Consider the following 20,975-nt stretch of genomic DNA (forward strand, 5'->3'; position numbering starts at 1 on the left):
GCAGAGCAGTTCATTAGAAATTCCCCTCTGAGTTGTGGGTGGGACAGTTCACACAGAAGTAGCCCTACACTGATATCCCAGCATGCCTTTGTTTACACTCCCTCCTGTGGCTTACAGCTTCTCACAGCCCCAAGCTAACATCCGTTGTGCACCAAATAGCTATCTAGATTCTGATCCAGATTCCAGCTCAGGCGAGGAAAACAAAGACATTCATGGATCTATTTGTCTGCAACTGGATGCATAAGAGTTTTGGCCCGCCCATCGTAGTTGCTGTGTCACAAACCAGAGCCTTTTCAGACCGCAGGTTCAAATCTGCTCCTGATTCAACACAATTTGAATAAAGAAATACTCATAAAAGCAGATTTAATCTGAAATTATTTGTATGTGTCCTTCATCATCAGAAAAAAACCCCACTAAAAACATGATTTTCTTTGGAGTGTGTCTTTAAAATGAAGATTGTGTTTTTAACAAGTCCTTGAGGCATTTTTCTGAAGATGGAGGATAAATAAAATGTATATTAAGATTACATCTCTCAGTATTTCTTTATTCTAATCATTAGCAGAGCAGCTTCCAAACCGCCGTGCGCTCAACGTTCGTTTGCAAGAAGCCACAATGGTGGTGCAGTGGTAGGGCGGTCGACTCCTGATCAGAAGTGAGCGGGTTCGACTCCCGCCTTGCCCGCCCATGTGTCGAAGAGTCCTTGGGCATGACACTGAACCCAGAATTGCCTCTGGTGGGAGGTTGGTGCCAGTGTTCAGCAGCTGAGCCACCACCAGTGTATGAATGTGTATGTGAATGGGTGAATGGGTCTGTGACTGTGAAGTGCTTTGGGCCCTCGAAGGAGGGTAGAAAGCGCTATACACGTATACTCCATTTACCATTGTGTATCAGGAGCAGATGAAAAAATTGCAATTTGAAAAAATTATATTTGTGACATAGAAAATACGCTAGGCGGGACACATACACCTGCTCCTCATCCTCAAGGAAGTGAAGTGGGGTGGGCTTACTCCACACCAACAGTCTCGCCCACAACTCAGAGGTGAATTTCTAATGAACTCCTGCTGCTCTGCAGAAACTATGTCCTGGAAAAGGACAGGTTTTTTGATTTTGTTTAAAAGCATCATAATCATTATTAAAAGACCACTAGGAACACTTTGAAAAGAGACCAGAAGATGATGGGAGTGGGACTTGTTGACGACAAACATGTTGAAGAATAACTAGCAGTAAATTTGGTTTTGAGCTTCCAGAGTTATCAGGCTCATCACACCATCTCCTCGGGTGCTGTCATCCGCAGCATGCGCTCGCGTGCACAGCCTGTACCTGCGGGGCATCACAGTGTTCAGGCCCATCCACAGCTTGTTGAGGGTCTGCAAGATGCGGCGGGGCACAGCTGGCTCCAGCAGCAGCGCCATGCTGGCTGTGAGAGCCTCTGCATAGGGGATCAGATCTCCGGGTGACAGCAGAGTTAAATGCTCCAGGATGCGGATGAGTCTGGGACTGCTGGACGGCAGCTTCTGGAAGGCTGGAGACAGAGCACCATGGATTCATAAAGATCACGTTAGGAGCTTTTTATGGCTAGTTACCGAGATGTTTTAGGACCAGCAAATATACTTGTATCACCTTTTTCTAACAAGATTCTGCTATATAAGAATTTTCCCTGGACTCAGCTGGTACTCACCCTGATGGAGCTGGCTCTGACTGCATCTGCACGTGTTGCTAGGAAGCATCATCCTTCTCAACAGGGGAAGGGTACCAGTCACCTCCTCCTCACACACCCAGTCCTCCACCAGACACAGGTGGGGGTAGTTGGTGGCCAGAAGTCTCAACAGGGCCGAGTGCAGGCCTGAAATCAAGAACATGTAACCCATTTTCAATAGAAAACTCGTTAGGACTTTTATCTCTGATTCAGAGCAGCAGATGTGAAGATAGAGTTTGAACCTCACCCCCCAGCTCCTGCTGTAGCCCCTGAGCCTGGGTAACCAAGTACTTAATGGGGATCTGGTCCATCAGGGCTGCAGAGTAGGACTTTGGCTTCTTCTGCATCAGCGCTAAAACGCACAGCCATGGATGAGGGAAGCACAAACACAGAGGAGAGCGGAGTGCATTCCGTTGCATTAGGACAGCAGAGCGGGGCAGAAGGAAAGCACAGAAGCCATTTTTCATTGATGTGGGCTCATAACTGCTGCTGATGCGCTGCATTACTCCCTCCTTGAAGGCTGTAGGAGCACTTGGGTAAACACAGCAATTAAATAGATGGGCATAAATCAGGACTAATGAAGGGCGGGGGAGGGGGTGCTCATCATGTGAGAGAAGAAACACTAAGCTAACTGCTAATGCTGCTCCAAGTCAACCTGTCCCAGTGACTGTTGCTCGTGCAGCCACTGCAATTAGCTACATGAAACATTTCTATTCAGTTACGTGTAGCATTCATTTTCAAAAACACATTTGTTTCATCAACAAATTAAGAAAAATCTGTCACATATGACGATCATCCTTAAAGGAAATAAAGCTGGAGACACATCAGGCAGGCACGGAGAGAAGAGGGTCAAAGAATGGAAGGTATTCCACATCAAAGTGGGAAAACACATCTCTGTGAAGTTGGCAGGTCATACTGACCCAGCTGTTTGGTGTTGGTGGGCCAATATGACCCCGCTTTTTGGTGATGGTGGGCCTATATGACCCAGCTGTTTGGTGATGGTGGGCCAATATGACCCAGCTGTTTGGTGATGGTGGGCCAATATGACCCAGCTGTTTGGTGATGGTGGGCCAATATGACCCAGCTGTTTGGTTTTGGTGGGTCATACGGACGCAGCTGTTTGGTGATGGTGGGCCAATATGACCCAGCTGTTTGGTTTTGGTGGGTCAATATGACCCAGCTGTTTGGTTTTGGTGGGTCAATATGACCCAGCTGTTTGGTGATGGTGGGTCATACTTACCCAGCTGTTTGGTGCTAGCCAGCAGGTTCTCCTCATAGGACAGGATGTAGTAAAGGATCAGCAGTTGTGTGGTGATGGAAAAACGCTGTCGTCCTCGACTTCCTTCTCCTTGCTAACCAAAGAAAAGAAAAGCAAATGAAGATTATTATTTATTCGTTGGTTTAACTTTTATTTGTCCAAGTAATACAAATACAACAGAAATACAGATCCTAACCACGAACTCTCAATCATACATTTTAACAGCAAAAGGATATATGCAAATCCCCAAGCTATTGAAGAATACTTGGATCAATTTAACAAACCTTTAAAAATAATTGCAATATCAGAAACCTGGCTGAAACCAGAAAAGGGCTTACAATTTCAAATCAAAAACAGTGTGAACAGGATTAATAAGCAAGGCGAGGGGGGGTTGACAACAGTCTTAACCCTTCCGCTTTCCTTGGTTTGTTTACATTAAAAGTGGGGTCATCTGGACCCCACAAGACAGTGTGCAAACCATTTTTGGCTGCATAGATGAGGTCATGGAATATATTTCAACAGAGATTAACAAGGAGAAACAGAGTAACGTTATTGTCAGCTGCGTGTATTGAGCCCCGACATCAAACATAGAAACATTCACAAACACTATTGAAAACATGTTCGCTAATATTTCAAAAAAGGTCATATTTCTACGTGGGGATTTTAATATAGATCTGTTAAACCCAAACAAACACGCCGTGGCAGACGATTTCATCCATAAAATGTACAGTCTAAGCTTATATCCACTGATCAATAAACCAAGTAGAATAACAACAAATAGTGCAACCTTGATTGATAACATATTCACTAACTGCCTAGAAAACAGAATAAGAAGTGGATTACTGATGACATCAGTGACCACCTTCCAGTATTTGCTAACTATGAATGTGTTTGTAGAGAAATAAAAGAAAAAAAAGCAGGTGGTTTACCAAAGAAAACTAACAAAGGAGTCAATAAATAAATTTAAATCAGAATTACAAGCACAAACTTGGAAAACCCTGTACGAATGTCATGTCAATGAAGCTCACGACAAATGTATGCAGGATTTTACCTGACTACATGACAAAAACTGCCCGATTACTAAATCCTGTAGTAAGAAACAATATAACAAAAATCAGTGGATGACAAAGAGACTGATAAATGCATGCAAAAAAAAGAATGGTTTATACAAACAATTTTTAAAAGACAGAACGGTTGAAGCCGAACAGCGATATAAAAAATATAAAAACAAACTAACCAGTATTATGAGAACATGCAAAAAAGACTATTATACAAACATTTTAGAAAAAAATAAATCAAATACTAAAGGAATCTGGGAAGTATTGAACAGAGTCATTAGAAAACAAAAAGAGAAAACAAATTATCCAGACTCTTTAGTCAGTAGAAACGAAATATGCAACAATATTCAGGACATGATGAAGGAATTTAACAAATATTTTGTAAAATTAGGACCAAAGTTAGCCAACAAAATAAATCATACAAATGAATATGAAAAGGAAGCTGCTGAACACCACATAAAGAGAAATCCAAACTCCATCTATTTGAGACCTGTAGAAGCAAAAGAAATTCTAGAAACCGTCAATTCAAAGATGAAACATCCACAGACTGTAATGGAATCAATATAATTGACGCCATTGTTGACCCATTAACCTATATCTGCAATTTATCCTTTCAAACAGGCACATTTCCAGAGAAAGTGAAAATAGCTAAAGTAATTCCATTATACAAATCAGGGGACAAACATCAACTCTAGAATTACAGACCAGTGTCCTTACTCTGCCAATTTTCAAAAATGCTTAAAAAAAGTATTCCTCACAAGGATGGAAAATTTTGTTGAAAGACATAAGCTAATGTCCGATGATCAATACGGTTTCAGAAAAAATAGATCAACTTCCATGGCAATAACGCAATTAACAGAAGAAATTATAAACGGCACAGACAATAAGGAGTTCACAGTTGGAGTGTTCATCGATTTAAAAAAGGCTTTTGACACCATTGATCATTTCAGTAAAAAAGTTGGAGAGACATGGAATACGAGGACTGGCATTAAATTGGTTAAACAGTCACATTAAGAACAGGCAGCAGGTCGTACAAATGGATCATTTTAAATCATCCCTGCTAAGTTTAAACAGTGGAGTTCCTCAAGGATCGATATTAGGGCCAAAGCTTTTTATATTATACATAATGACATTCATATTGTATCTAGCAAATTTAAATACATCTTATACACTGATGACACAAGTATAGTGTCCACAGGAAAAATCTTAAAGTTATAAAAACTGTAAACACAGACTTAAGGAAACTAAAACAATGGTTTGATATAAATAAACTCTCACTCAATGTCAACAAAACAAAATACATGATTTTTTTAAACTGTCATGTTCCTGCAGATTTAGAAATCAAAGTTGTTACAGACAATCACGTGATAGAGTAACTGAGTCATCATGGACCACAAAATAAGCTGGAAGCCACAAATAAAGCAAGTCAGAACCAAAATGGCCAAAGGTATTGGAGTGTTGGGAAAAACACGTCATACACTGACTTATACTAATATACTCATTAATAATGTTACCATATTTACAGTTCAGTGCATGAGTTTGGGGAAATACTTACAGAACGAATTTACTCTGTACATATTACAGAAAAAAGCTGTTGGAACAGTTCATGGTGTGGATTATGGGACACATACAAACTCACTGTTTTTAAAGTCTGGCTTATTAAAACTATGGGAACTAGTTAAACTTAAAACAGCCCTCATTATGTTTAAAGCCAGAAACAACTTACTCCCATTAAACATACAACAGATGTTCAAGGACAGAGATGGAGGTTTTGATTTAAGACAACAGCTGAATTTAAAAAAACAATGTACTCGTACAACACAAAAGAAAATGTGCCTATCATTTTGTGGAGTGGATTTATGGAATGGGTTGAACGAAGGTTTAAAACAAAGCAAAAGCTTACAGTTATTTAAAAAAAACATACAAACTGTCAATACTGAATCTTTACAAGGACTGAAATGATCATTATAAACATGCACAAATGTCATTGTACATACGTTTTAATCAAAAGGTAATTTGAAGTGTCTTTGAGAAAAAAAAAACTGTAAATAGATAACATAACAAAAAGTGTTGTAAAAAGGGGTGGGACCACACAAGAATTTTTCTTCTACTCACTCCTTTTCAAGCATATTGTTTGCTTTACTTGTGTATTTGTATTTTTTTATTTTTTCATTCTTATATTTGTATTTTTAATTATTATGTTTTTTTTTCATTTTGTGTTTGTATTTTAAAACAGAAAACAATTAAAAATATATAAATAAATAAAAATGAAGAACAATTTGCTGATTTTCAACAGTTGCCTGGATAAAGACGAGACCTTTTGAGAAGAAAATGAAAAGAGGTTATAGGACACAGACTAGGAAGCTCTTTTTTTAAATGAACGTACTTGTTTTAGATGATTTATTCTGGTGTATAGCACCTTCTGTTTCCAGGTATGAAAAGTGTAATATAATAAAGATTGATTTGATATGAATAACAAGACTTTCAAGAGGAAAGAAGAAGTCAAAGCTTTTGGAGATTATGAGGCACTTAAAAAAAATCTATGCTTCGATTCAACCCAGCAGCCTATCATGCATTCAGATCGTCACTGTATAACACATGACGGAAGCAGCGATCGCTCTTATGGAAGAAATAAAAAATGAAAATTGACCCTCAAACTAGAAGCAGCGCTTTATATGGATGTTTGCATTGTTTTTTAGAGGAGCATCGACCAGATGATTAAATCCTCTGCATCTCTCTCTCCTGGTCTGTGCTCTCTTGTTTCCAACTCATTTCACCCCCCACCCCTTGGCGCCAGGACACGGAGCGCACCGGCACGACCCGGGAATGAGACCACACTGTCCATAAACAAGTCCATTGCGGATGCGCGTGGAATGGGGTGTGTTTGATTTTTTGATCAGGAACATTCAATTCATTCACAGTCACCTGATCATTAATGCATTTGATACACGGAGGTGCAACGGGACAACAACAACAATGAATGATTCATAAACTTCTCATCAGTGTTGTGATCAATCAGTTTAAATACAACATACATTTATTTCAAGATAGAAAAAGTAAAAAGTGACATCCTGAAATAAAGCAGTAAATTATTTTAAAGAAAAAGTAAACAAAAAACATGCAGAGAAAAATGAATCAGATATTTAAGTGGAAGATCAAAGTGAGGATGAAGATGTTCGGACCAAATCTTCTAAAGGAGAGGATGAAGAAGAGAAAGGGGGAGATGCAAGTTTCATGAAAAATGCCATTAAGACACCAGAACCATCATGACTTTTCTACATGTGACTTTTCTACATGGCCAGATTCTCCTTCAATCTGGACAAAACAACATGATCAGCTTAGAGACAACAATGAATGGATCTTTGCCAAGAACATGGAATGCTTGGCCATCAAAAATGCCAAAGTGACAAAGATACTGGACCATCGCGAGGTGTGTGTGTGATGGTGTGTGTGTATGGGAGGGTGTGGGGGTTGGGGGGGCATAGTTTCCGGCATAACAAAAAAAAAAAAAAAAACGTTTCTACCTGGGTAAAACATTGATACTACACTGTTACACCCATGACATAATTTAGCAAACAAACATTTCTGAATTTTTCTGATAGACGTGTGTTATTTGTAGTAAGTTTCTGAGCTCCAGGACTCACCGCTGCAGAGCTCTGGAACACACGGAGGATCTCCTGCTCCGTGATGGGCTGGTTGGTGGCCTCAGGGTTGGCCTTGGAGGCTGGAGTGAGGATGGAGTTGATGTAGGCGTCAATCAGAGGAATCAGCTGTGTGTGGATGGGTGTGGTCGTCTCACAAAGTTGACGATAGATCCAATCCTGGAATGTTCACATATTTACATGTCAGGAAAATCCATCATTTATAAACAAAAGAGCCAAATGAAGGAATTCATTAGTAAACTGAATACATGTGTTGGTTTATTTTCGACATTTATAAGGTTTCCTTGTTAAAGTCAGTAAGATAATTGCTGCCTTGTATTGCTAATTTCAGCGCTTTTTTTTTTTCTATAAAAACAAAATACTAAATAATAAAAGTCCCACCCTGATCATCTTCTGATCTACTCTTAGTCTTCCCAGTGGTCTCTTAATTATGTTGAGGCTGTTTTTAGCCTAAATCTGTGTGGTTTTCTAGGACAGCTTCTGCTGAGCAGCAGGAGTTCATCAGAAATACTCCTCTGAGTGGCGTTAGCGGGACTGTTGTTGAGAGCTCGGTGCGGGGAGCTTGTGGTGTCACAGATTCCATCTTTTCAAATGTCGTTTTTCCTCTGCTCCTGATTCACAACAACTTGAATACAGAAATACCATGAAATCTCAATTTTCTTTATGTTTCCTCCATCATCAGAAAAATGCTACAAATGCTCAAAACACCAAAAGCAGCATTTTCATCAGAATGGGTCATGAAGACTGAATCAAAAAGACTTTTAGAGATATGTATTTGTGAAAGGAAACAGAATAATCTGTTTTTGTTCAGGCCCTGTTTTAATCTAAATTCACCCCAAACCCGTGTGACCCTATGAAGGAGTCTGGCGACCTTGATGGAGACTTTGTGTTTGGTGAAGGCACGGCTCCGCAGAAGCTGGTAGATGCAGTGAATGGGGAGGAACCCTGTGATGTTTGCACTGAGGTTGTTGGTCACTGCCACCCGGACGGCGTGAGCGGTGACCACCTGCAGCATGACAACACAAGACCAGACACAGGCAAAGGTTAAAGGTGGATTTTGATGGATTTCTTAGATTTTTTAGTTTCATGCTGAGTGTGTTCATTCCACAGAGCTCCCACACTTCAAATGAAATACCCATTAAATCAGTAAAGATTTTGTTTAACCAGTTTACATAATAGAAATGTTGAATGAGGCCATGAGGATGGATGGACGCTTTCATATACCTGTTCAGTGAAAATCTCCTGTGTGAAGATGGTTTTCATCTTGCTCAGAGAGCTGGGTTTAATAGCAATCTGGGAAAAGTGAGAAAAACAACAAGCGGTGAAAAACGCTGACAGCATCAGCTTTGCTGTGAGTGAAAACAACCTGCAGGGAGCAGCGCTGCTGCTCTGTAATTCTCTCCTTTCATATTTTAGAGGAAAATTCTACATGGCAGGCACCACACTGAAATGAAAGCACTGCCCAGGGGGCGGAAACAAACAGGCTCCCAATCCAATTACACTACACATCTTAGTAGGAAAACTACTTAACACAGAAGGGAGAAACAATGGAGCACTTAATAAGTAGTAAAGCTGCAAATTGGCCACATAATAAGGAGGGTTGCTGGGTATGAGCATTGTTACGTCCCTCTTTGGGGAGTAGGAAGAAATGTTTAACATATAAAAAAAAGAAAATAACCGGGCAGGGATAAGAAGGAGACACAGTGTTTAATGGAGTGACAGGTGTCAAAACATAAGATAAAACAAACCACAAAAAGCCAAATGAATGAATACTAATAGTAACTTAGGTTCTCAGGCTTTACAGCAATAGGTTATTAAACCAAACAGTCAAACATAAGTATCACTCCAAAACAAACTAAAGAAACCACCAGAGCAAAATTAACAAATACAACAAACTAAAGAGGGGGAAACCAGGAGCTAGCAGGCTTGGGCCAGGCAGACAGCAGGGGCAGGCTGAGAAACTAATTCCCCACTCAGGAATTTCAGCCACCACTGGAGCAGAGCTTCCTGGCTTCTTTTAAGCTTCCCTCCCAGCTCAGGGATTGGCTGGGAGGGTGCCTCAATCAGCTCTGCAGGAAGGGGGCGGAGTCAGCAGCAGTGGAGGAGCTGGACTTGTGCAGGAGCTGGTAAAACAGCTAAAACACAAAGAAAGCACACACACAAAACACACACGACCAGGGGTCGTAACAAGCATGCTGCTGAAACTGCTTCATCACGGGGACAGTCTCTGCTGCAGCACCTGGTCAGCCAGACATACATATTGATCAATCTCACCACCCTACCCATCACCTTACCTTCATCCCCAAAGTAGAGCACACCAGTTCGATGATGGAGCTGAGCTGGTTGCTATGGAAATACATGGCAACCAGCAATAGCATCTCTCCAAAAGAAGCCGATACTCCTGCAGCACTGTTATGAACACACACATACACATACTCATCAGAAGAAAGACAGACTGTAATACATCTGCTGATGCTCTGACTACATTTGACTGAGAGACCCAATCTGATGTGGTGTGTTTGGTGTTTTTAACGTGTTCTTGTGGCATTTTATGATGATGGAGGACGTATAGAGAGAAAATTAAGATTAAGGCTGCATTTATGAGTATTTTGAATAAGGAGCAGACAAAGAAATGCCTTTTAAAAAAGATTGTATCTGTGACACAGAAAATGCGCTGGGAAGGACACACGCTCCCTGCTCCGCTCCACAATGGGGAGGAAAAGGGGGCCAGGGTTGCTCCACACCAATAGTCCGCCCACAATTCAGAAGAGAATTTCTAATATACTTCTGCCGCTCTGCAGAAACTATGTCCCAGAGAGCAACGCAGCTTTTAATGATTGGATTTCAAAATGATAACACTTGAGCAAAGGTTTTTCTGTGAATGAAGGCTTTAATTGTCAACATGCACAAGATGAGGAACATGGTCCTTCACTGTGGCACTGTCTGAATATTGGAAACTCCTTCTTTTTCTTACCTTTCAAAGTACTCCTCCTCTTTGATCATCCAGCTCAGCCATATGACCATCAGCTGCTCCTGCTCTGGAGTACTGAACATCAACCAAGCACAAAAATCAGTCAGGAAACCAGATTGGTGATCAGCATTTGTCACAAGGGCTGCCACAATTAGTCGATTTGTCATGACTATGTCGACTATTAAAATGGTTGACAGCTAATTCAATAGTCGACGCGTTGTTTTTTGCTCGTTCTTTATCTCAAAACTACGGTGCACGCTTTCTAATGCCGGGTCTCCCATTCTTTTGACACACATGATGTGGTCACTTTATATATATTTTATTAAATATATGTTTCAAAGCTTTAAAAAAATAATTGCAGGTTTTTATTTAGTTTTTCTGTAGCTGATTCAGATTACCTCTTTTGATTGAAGTCCTGTTTTAATGCCAGAAACAAATAAAGGAGAAAGGCTGCATGATTCATTAAAGGCTTAATAAGCTATTGTCTTTATTTAGTTAGCCTAGAGCTGAAACCCTTCAAGTTTAAAGCTAATGATGGTTAAGATGTGGGTTTTACATTCAGTTCACGCACAACCCGTTTACTTGACTAATCAAAAAATGTAATTGTTGATTAGTCGACTATTAAAATAATGGTTTGTGGAAGCCCTATTTGTCACTGAGACATGCATGAACCAGATAAAAGAGGAGGACTAGCTTTAGTACCTGACCAGGGTAGGGAAGGCCAGCAGCTTGCAGAAGGACAAGGAAACGAAGCGGACCCCTGCAGGAGTGGCGGGAGGCCGGCTGGTCATCAGCTGCAGGAGCTGCTCCGCCTCTTCATCTGTCGGCCTGATGAGGAATTCAAAGGATTGTTGGTATAAGATATTTTTAGACAAAATGTAAAAAAAAAAAAAACTTTTACTTTAGAGCAGGGGTATTCAAATCCAGGCCTCGAGGGCCGGTGTCCTACATGTTTTCCAACCAACCTTCCATTGAAGCTCCTTATTGGCTAAACATACCTGATCCTGGAAATTAGCAGCAGATAAGGCAGGATTTCTGGAAAACCTACAGGAAGCTGGCCCTCGAGGTCTGGATTTGGGACTCTCTGCTGTAGGTTTTCCAGAAATCCTGCCTTATCTGCTGCTAATTTCCAGGATCAGGTATGTTTAGCCAATAAGGAGCTTCAATGGAAGGTTGGTTGGAAAACATGTAGGACACCGGCCCTCGAGGCCTGGATTTGAATACCCCTGCTTTAGAGTAAAGATAACCAGTGGAGCGGGGCGTCCTCTGACGTACCTCAGACCAGCGATGCCCACGAGGGCGCAGTACAGGCGCAGCAGAGCACTGGCCTTTACAACATGCTCCTCTTTGAGGCCAGAGTACCCTGAAGCGGCCTCATCTTCCATGCCTCCATTGTTGGGAAGGTGCGTGCTGCGTGAGCGAGGCAGGATAGCAACCAGCTCCAGCAGCAGCTGCCTCCTCATCTGCCACAACACCGAGCTGCTTTCCCGCTTTCTCTGGCAGCACAGAGAAGACAGGAGTCAAACACCGTTACTGCAGATCCTCCCCCTGTCAACGTTGATCTCTTTCCCCTCTGAGGGATGATGCAGAACACACGTGAATGCAAATCTAAACCTTTAGAACAAACATTTGCACACTCAGCTAACATCACAGACGGGCTTTTCCTTCTTTATCTTTTCAGAAAAAAAATATCTGCAGGCAAAGTATCCCTGAGAGAACATCGCAGCAGAAATATGAGCAGAAACACAATCCTATTTAAAGCTTTGATTGTATTTTATATGTTACCTTAAATCTGACATTTCATTTGAGGGACGGCATCATACAAATCGCAGGTGACATTAAGCAGAAGCACCTCGGATGAGTTGCATTGCGAGGACAAATGCAGCGTGGGAGCACAGAAGTGCTGTGGTGTGAGGGTGCTGGCGCAGCATCCTCTGCTGCTGAATGCTGTGTGAAGTGGGTAATCTAAGGACACTGTGACCCGTCCTCACCTCTTCTCAGGACTTTGTGCACAAAAAATAAAAATAATCACAGTGTTTGATTTCTATGGCTGAAGACTGGAGGCTGGGACTGAACAGGTTTATCTTTGGTCTGAAGGGATTTTAGATGAAAAACAGGCAGCAGTGTTTAGTCTAGTTTAGTGTTCATGCAACTTAACTTGTATTTATAAAAGATATTTCAAAATAAAAGCAGCAACGAACAATGGAGTCAGGCTGAGGAAAATGATCATTCTATGCCAGCTCCTTCTATATCAACAACAACTGCGCTACGACAGACTGACCTGTCCAGGGTGTATCCTGCAGGGTTAGGCTCCAGCAGCCCCATGACCCGAAAGGTCAAAGCGGTTTATATGTGAGCTAACATCTAAACATGTAGTCACAGAGCCCCAGAGAGCAGAATGAACTGCTATGGAAATGTGACTCTGTGCTCTGAAGCACAGAGTCACATTTGAACTTAATGACTTTTAGTAGTAGTGTGAACTTTATATAGTTATAAAACCACTGTTGTTATGTATATTTGAGCGCTAACGTAGCAGACCGGCAACTATTTATGACGTGATGGAGATGATGATGACGTGTCTGGATTCAGAGACACTATATTTCCATGACTCTCCGTTTGGGAGGCTAAATGGAGGGGTAGGGAGAAGGTAAGAATTCGGATTGGGCCTTAGTGCTACACTTTGGGAATGCAATGATTCACTTTCCCACTATTTGGTTCAAACCTTGATTTTTGGGTCACAGTTTTGTTATGGTTTGATATGTGACTTGTGTGTAGTAAAACATGAAGTAAAAAAATCAGAAAAATCTCTCCTTAGAATTATGAATTAATAATAAGAAGGCACAATGAATAAAAAATTTAACTTGGCTTCCACAAAAACTGAACTTTAAGAAATTAAAACTTTAGTTTCAAGAAAAAATGTCTTCTTTTCCGTCTTGTGAGAAAAAAAAATGAACAAGAAAGTTTAGCAAGAGCAAAATAATCTTATTTTGAGAAAAATGTCTTGGTGACTAGAATTGTCTTCTTGATAAGGCCATTTTCTTACCCCATTGGCTGATGTTTTTGCTTTTTTACTTTTTTTCAAATTTGAGGAAATTTTGACCTATTTTCCGAGAGCCAGTTTCTTCAGTGTGGTCTAATGTAATAAAACAATAAATGACAAATCCTTCCTAAATTTAGCAGGAGTGTTTGACACTTTCAATGTGAACGCACTAGCAGCAGTAGAGATGCAATGATTCCTTTTCCCTACAACTTGGTTTAATTGTGTAAATATAAGGTTTGGTTTAAAACAAATAATTGTAGCCTCCCCTAATTAGTTTGAATTTATTGCACTTTTCAGAACCATGTGAAATATTTTCTCCAAAGTCTGTAAACTGTAAACATGATGAATGGGAATGAAAGTTTTTACTATGGATGTAAAGGATACAGATACTGAAATATTGATCTACTGGTTAAAAACCACAGATACAAACAAGACGATGTTGGTCGAAATTGATCAGGAGGTAAATAATCAGTTTTTGTCAAACTTTGTCAGTTCCTATTCCCTTTGTGTCTCTACTGTCTTTGTCTTTCCATGTTCATGTGATGCAAACAAAAACACGTCCAATCACCAGCTAGATTCTACAAAGTCATGTTAATTCCAACTGTCTGAAGTTGAACCACAGTGAAGGATGCGTGTTGTGCTTTTTCATCCTTTTTTTTTTTTACAGCTCCAGAAACTATATCTAAATTAATGAATATGACTCACTTTTTAACCACAAAGAAAAAAAAACGTCTAAAATACCCAAAATGCAGGTTTGAATGTTTGAGCTGCTATGTCTTTTAGTCATTTTGTTTTTGTTGATTAAAATAAAAAGTTCCAGTAGGACAATAAAGAGTTTCTCTTTTAAAATACATTTTCATTTACAGTTCTAATGCCAAATGAACAACAAAAATCTAGATAGTTTCCATCCAGGTAAAACAGTTGGACTGTATTGTATTAACACAAAGTTAGTAGAATCTTTTACCAATGAAGTCATGGAGGGTGAATAGAGATGCGTGTGGAATCACATGAGAAGGAGACATACACAACCAAATAAGTGTGAATGCTCACTTCACATGTAACACAAGACTGTTCAATTAAAAACTCGGTTTGCATCAGTTCTGTGGTGTGTGTGCCGCAGCAGAAAAGATTCAGTCAATTTGAGCGGTTTACCTGCTGCCCGTTGCGAATGAACATGCTGAACCACGTCCGGACTTTGCTGTTGGTGCCCAGGAGGAGGCCGCTCACGTACGACACGAGGGGGCTGACGGCCTCGTCGGGGGCGTCCGGCTTGTAATCCAGCGTGAGCGCCACCCCGAGACCGGGGAGGTGGCACTCCTCCACCTCAGATCACACACATTCATCTTATAGCTTATAAATGCAGTTTGGATTTCATGGAGACATTGCAATGAATAAACTGATGTTGAAAATCTATCCGAGTGTTTAAAAACAGGACAACCAGCTTTTATTTCTACGCTGCATTAGTACTATAGTATTTACCAGCATGAATTAGGGGCTGTAAAATATCATTTAGAACAAAGTATTACATAAACTATCTTTCAGACACTTTCTGTACATTTTCATAACTCATCTGGATTATGGTAATTACTAGAGCTGTCAGGCGATTACAAATTTTAATTGCGATTAATCGCATTTTGTCCATAATTAACTCACGATTAATTGCAAATTAATACGTGGCCTTTTTTTTGGAAAAAAAGTGTGCTTCGCTGAATTTAGCAGTTCTACATTAATTATGAAAACAAGAATGGCAAAATTAATAGTTTTCATCAGAAATACTTTATTTTGTAACATTGTTTTGAGATAAACTTTCTAAACAATAAAAGGCTGTAACATAAAATGTCTAACAAAAGCCCAAGTGCAAGTGAAGGGCATTTTAAATTCAAAACTTCAATCAACGTTCAGTAAAATAAAATAAAAAACATCAAAAATAACATTTCCATAACACTTTCATGTTCATTTTTTGTCAGGACCAAATATTTTCCTCCTCTGCTGAACTACAGTAATAAATGAAATAGAGATTTATCATTTCCAATTAACTTTTGTTTTTTAAAACATTAAAGACTGAGAAAAGCAGGATACACTGTGGATAGTTTGACAGTCTGTTACTCCCGGGGTCACGCACATGTCAAGTTAACACGTTTTTAACGCGACAAATCTGACAGCCCTAATAATTACAAATAAATGTATCCCTGCTTAATTTGATCTTTTCTTTTATTTTTGGGGATTTTCTAAGTGAAATTAATCTGTTTAAATAAACTGAAGCCCACTTTTTGCTGAAAATGGTGAAACAATTTACTTTAATTGCTGCATGGATTTGCTGAGAATGCAAAAGCTATTTTGCCACTCCAAATTAGCCTAAAAAAACCTTAATAGATGTCAAATTAGTCAAAAAAAAGCTAGCTCATTACTGAAATACTAGCTAAACTCCAAAATAGCCTTAAATTCCCAAGTAAACTAAAGTACTGAAAAATGTTAGCATGTTGATAAAATATTAGCTAAACTCTAAAATCTTTTAAAAAAATTACTATAAAAGATGTAAACATAGCCCATGAATACAATTAAAGGTTTGTTGATAATCAACTTAAAATGTTGAAATTTGAAGACTTTCTCATTCATTTCCTATGGGGCATATTTTGCTCAATATTTTAAAAACTATACATTTTATGAATTCTAAAAATACAAGCAGTAATGTCCTGAACGAGTTGAATGTTTAATACCATGATTGCTGAAAGTGTGATTGAGTTTTTACGTGCTGAAAAACGTACGGAAAGTAGTAGGAAAATCACTATTGTGTGATGCTACAAAACATTCACACAATTCCCACTTCGTCTGAAGTATAGCTCGACTGAACTCACGAACATCTGGAAGAGTTCAGTTAGTTTTATATCTAATAATTTAAAATCGTCACTTGGAAGACTGCATCTCCTGACGTCTGCAGCATGGCGGAACAGAGCAATCGGGACCAACTGACAAGAGGAAGAGATGCGCCCGGAAACAAAAACGAGGCAAGCAGGCGGGTGCGCAGGTCCGGTTGATGGCCAGCAGACCAGCAATACCAAGTCTCTTTTTGGCCAATGTCCACTCACTGGACAACAAAATGGATTTACTTCACCTTAGACTGAGTATGGCAGACATGAAGAATTGTGCCGTTCTTTGTTTAACTGAAACCTGGTTAAATGAAAACATGCCAGATTCGGCCTTCCAACTGGACAGCCTGCAGCTGTTCAGAGCAGACCGCGACTGCCGGTCAGGCAAAACACAAGGAGGAGGACTAAGTGTGTACATAAATATAGGTTGGTGCACTAACTGTGGGGTGGAAAGAGGCTCCTGCTCTGAGGCAGTAGAGCTAATGACTGTGAAATGTCGTCCGCACTACCTACCACGGGAGTTTACTGTTGTGTTCATCATCATTGTTTACATTCCGCCTGTGCCAACGCTGCAACACAGGAGCTTCATGATGTCATCAGCTCGCTGCAAGCCAAGCACCCAGAAGTGTTTTACGTGGTTGCAGGAGACTTCAATTAGGGCTGGGCGATATGGCAAAAAAATAAAATCACGATTTTTTTATTTTTATTTCACGATTTCGATTTTATCACGATATTTTTAAAATTAATTCAAATTTAATTATATTGATTTTAGTTGAAAGAAGTAAACATATTTTTGAACAAATATTTACATTTATTCGAATTAAATAGTTATCTATTAAGATTAATCTGTAAATATTGCAAGAATTGCGTCTTCTACTGCTACAGCTAATGCATTGCTGTCAAATGAACAGCTTCTAAATATCAGTGAGTTTTAATTTTTCCTTTGTGCTAAAATCCATAAAACAGAGCTTGTAAATGATTGTCACCCAAGACCAGAAATGAGGGAGATTGATGAAGTTTATAGCATGAATGACTGATAAAGTTTAGTAAAGTCCTTTCTCTATTAAAAACAGCTCAAAGTGCTAAAAAATAAAAATAATAATAATAATAAAAACACCATTTACCACATTTTAAAATGAAACTGAAACTTTTATTATTTTTGATTACATACATGCTAAATAAATCTCAATTGCTTCAGAATTTACCTTCAAATAGACGATTTCGTTGTACTTTGAAAAAAAGGCTCCAGCTAGCATCTTTAACTGATACAAAAACATTTTTAAACTTGGATGATAACATCAAATACATCTGCCAAACTGTTAAGATTCAAAACACAGAGATAATAGCAGTAAATGTTGTGGCAGTTTTATAAAGTTTACATCCACAGCTCCTTCACTAACATCTGCTCTCTGCTGTGTTTATGTCACTGAGCAGAAAGCTAGCGTTAGCATTAGCGCTGTTTATTCTAGTTGGGCTTTTATTCGGTCCGAACGACCAAGAAAGAACCTCAACGGTGACGCCACGGATTAAGAAAATTATGTGCAAACTCACTTACACTTCTTACAAGGGGAGTGCGACCGACGATAAGATTTAGGCTCTTACAGTAGCTAGCAAAAGCTATGCAAAGAGCTAGCATAACAATGCAGCACCGTGCATCTTGACAGAACATTTTACGTGTTTCCTACATGAATTACCATCAGTTTTTGTGCAGGTTGAACGTAAATACGTGCGATTAACATCCGCTATGTTTAAAAACACGAAACATTAATAAAAACATACATTAAAGAACCAAACTAGCATGTCTGTCACGAGTTGCTAACACCCACTTTAGCCTAAACTTTAGCACACAGTTCACGGTTCCCAGCCTGATTTCTCTCTATTAAAATGCGATTCCTGTCCTGTGATGATTCCTCTCCATCGGATTATTTTGTTGTCAAGGTTTTTGAAGTCAAATGCAAGACACTGCGTCTCCTTTTGTTACTTTTTTGGACCTCCGTCATTCAATACTCGAGAAGACTCTGTCCCGTTGTATGTCACGTGACTTCCAAACAGGAAAAACACACCGGGGAGAAGGAGGAGGAGGAGGAGGGGGAGCAGCAGCAGCTCGGATTTAAAGTCACAGCTGTCAACAAGCTTTTGCCTTCTCGCTCTTGCAGCTTTTCGTAGAATATCGCGATATAACGATATCTTAAAAATGACCTATCGTCAGCTTTGGAGATCGTACGACGGTTTTTTATCGTCATATCGCCCAGCCCTAACTTCAATCACGTGAAACTGACAGACACCCTTCCCAGTTTTTACCAACATGTCACCATTCCCACTTGAGGAGACAACACACTGGACTGTGTGTACTCAAACATCCACGGTGCATACGGAGCTCTCCCTCGCCCCCACCTTGGCCTCTCTGACCACATCTCCCTGCTACTGGCACCATCCTACCAGCCTCTGATAAGAAGGGTAAAGCCAACAAGAAGAACTGTCACTGTGCGGCCCAGCGATGCAGGATTTGTGCTGCAGGACTGCTTTCAATGCACAGACTGGCAGGTCTTCAAAGCAGCAGCTACGTATGAGGGAAAGGTGAACCTAGAGGAATACACCTCCTCTGTCCTGGGGTTTATCTCCAAGTGTGCCAGTGATGTCGCTACCACAGTCAGTCATCTGTTATCCAAATTGAAAACCCTGGCTGAACGCTGAGGTGAGAGCTCTGCTGAAAGCCAGGAATGCTGTATTCAGGGCCGGTGAGGAATCTGTACTGAGAGCAGTAAGGAATGAACTGACGGCAGCCATAAACAGAGCCAAATCCACATACCCTAGGAAAATTGAGGAGCATTTCTCTTCAAATGACCCCCGGAGTATGTGGAGGGGCATTAAGTGCATCACAAACTTCAAAGCCAGGAATGCACAGTGTCCAGATGACCCCTCTTTGGCAGATGAACTCAACAGGTTCTACGCACGCTTTGAGGATCCTGCAGTACCACTGCCCTTCACCAAACTCGCCACTCCACCAGGTGATATGCCCCTTAAAGTGTCTGCAGCTGATGTGAGCAGGACCCTTAAAGGAATTAACCCCCCAAAGCTGCTGGCCCTGATAACATCCCAGGATAGGTGCTGAAGGACTGTGTATCTGAGCTGTCTGAGCTGTCTGAGGTGCTAGCAGACATTTTTAACATCTCTTTGTCTGAGGCATCTGTTCCAACCTGCCTAAAAACATCCGTCATTGTTCCTGTGCCAAAGAGTTCAACAGTTACGGGGCTTGATGACTACCGACCCATAGCACTGACCCCGGTAGTCATGAAGTCCTTCGAGAGGCTGGTTATGGCCCATATCAGGAACAACATCGACGCCACTGTGGACCCGCAGCAGTTCGGTTACAAGAAGAACCGCTCCACTGATGATGCCATCTCATCTGTGGTCCACACAGCCCTTCAGCACCTGGAGGGCAGGAACACCTACATCCGCCTGCTCTTCCTGGATTTCTCCTCGGCCTTCAACACCATCATCCCACAGACCCTGCTGCAGAAACTCTCCACCCTGGGCCTGAGCCCCACACTAGGGAACTGGGTTCTGGATTTCCTGACACATAGACAACAGACTGTCAGGATCCACAACACCATCTCCCGTACCCTCACCCTGAGCACTGGCACACCCCAGGGCTGTGTGCTGAACCCCCTCCTGTTCACTCTGCTGACATATGACTGTTCGGTGAGACACCCCAGTTGCCATATAGTCAAGTTTGCAGACGACACAGCGGTAGTAGGACACATCAGCAACAACAATGAGTCTGACTACCGAGAGGAGGTGGAGATGTTGGTGCAATGGTGCAGAGAGAACAACCTCTGCATCAACGTGAAGAAGACCAAGGAGATGGTGGTGGATTTCAGGAAAAGCAGACGCCCCACCCCACCCCTTCACATCGATGGGGCCCCAGTGGAGCTTGTCTCCAGCTATAAGTATCTGGGTGTGCACATCAGCGAGGACCTCTCCTGGAGCACCAACACTTCCCAACTGGTCAAAAAGGCCCACCAGCACTTGTACTTCCTCAGGAAGCTGCGGCGGGCTGGACTTTGAGGCTCAGCCCTAATGAGCTTCTACCATGCTGCTGTGGAGAGCGTCCTCTGCACCTGCATCACCGTGTGGCACGGCAGCTGCACCATCGCTGAGAGGAAAGCTCTGCAGCGTGTGGTAAAAGCCACCCAGAGAACTGTGGGGGGGGAGCTGCCAACCACCACAGACCTCTACATCATAGGATGCAGGAAAAGGGGTCTTAACATAATCAAAGACCCCACCCACCCGGCACATGGTCTGTTCCAACCACTCCCATCAGGCAGGAGGCTGAGGAGCATTAGATCCAGAACCACCAGGCTCCGAAACAGCTTCTTCCCTGAAGCTGTCAGGCTGCTGAACTCTGTGTGACTGTTGTGTT

The 20,975-nt window shown here is 41.1% G+C and overlaps 1 protein-coding gene across 1 annotated transcript in view; it reads right to left on the reverse strand.

Annotated features, from left to right (window-relative positions):
- Positions 1–20,975, reverse strand: part of ints2 (integrator complex subunit 2) — a 41,055-nt gene that overhangs the window by 10,775 nt on the left and 9,305 nt on the right. The window contains exons 6-17 of the mRNA XM_036210836.1: positions 14,838–15,008; positions 11,921–12,141; positions 11,348–11,473; positions 10,649–10,720; positions 9,969–10,083; positions 8,899–8,967; positions 8,546–8,680; positions 7,657–7,833; positions 2,937–3,048; positions 1,944–2,048; positions 1,679–1,843; positions 1,321–1,522 (exon numbers count right to left, since the gene is read on the reverse strand). Coding sequence (XP_036066729.1) covers positions 1,321–1,522; positions 1,679–1,843; positions 1,944–2,048; positions 2,937–3,048; positions 7,657–7,833; positions 8,546–8,680; positions 8,899–8,967; positions 9,969–10,083; positions 10,649–10,720; positions 11,348–11,473; positions 11,921–12,141; positions 14,838–15,008 — 1,670 coding nt within the window. The remainder of the gene's footprint in view (positions 1–1,320; positions 1,523–1,678; positions 1,844–1,943; positions 2,049–2,936; positions 3,049–7,656; positions 7,834–8,545; positions 8,681–8,898; positions 8,968–9,968; positions 10,084–10,648; positions 10,721–11,347; positions 11,474–11,920; positions 12,142–14,837; positions 15,009–20,975) is intronic.

Source organism: Oryzias melastigma, unplaced genomic scaffold, assembly GCF_002922805.2.
Source record: "Oryzias melastigma strain HK-1 unplaced genomic scaffold, ASM292280v2 sc00259, whole genome shotgun sequence".
In the NCBI taxonomy this organism is placed as follows: domain Eukaryota; kingdom Metazoa; phylum Chordata; class Actinopteri; order Beloniformes; family Adrianichthyidae; genus Oryzias; species Oryzias melastigma.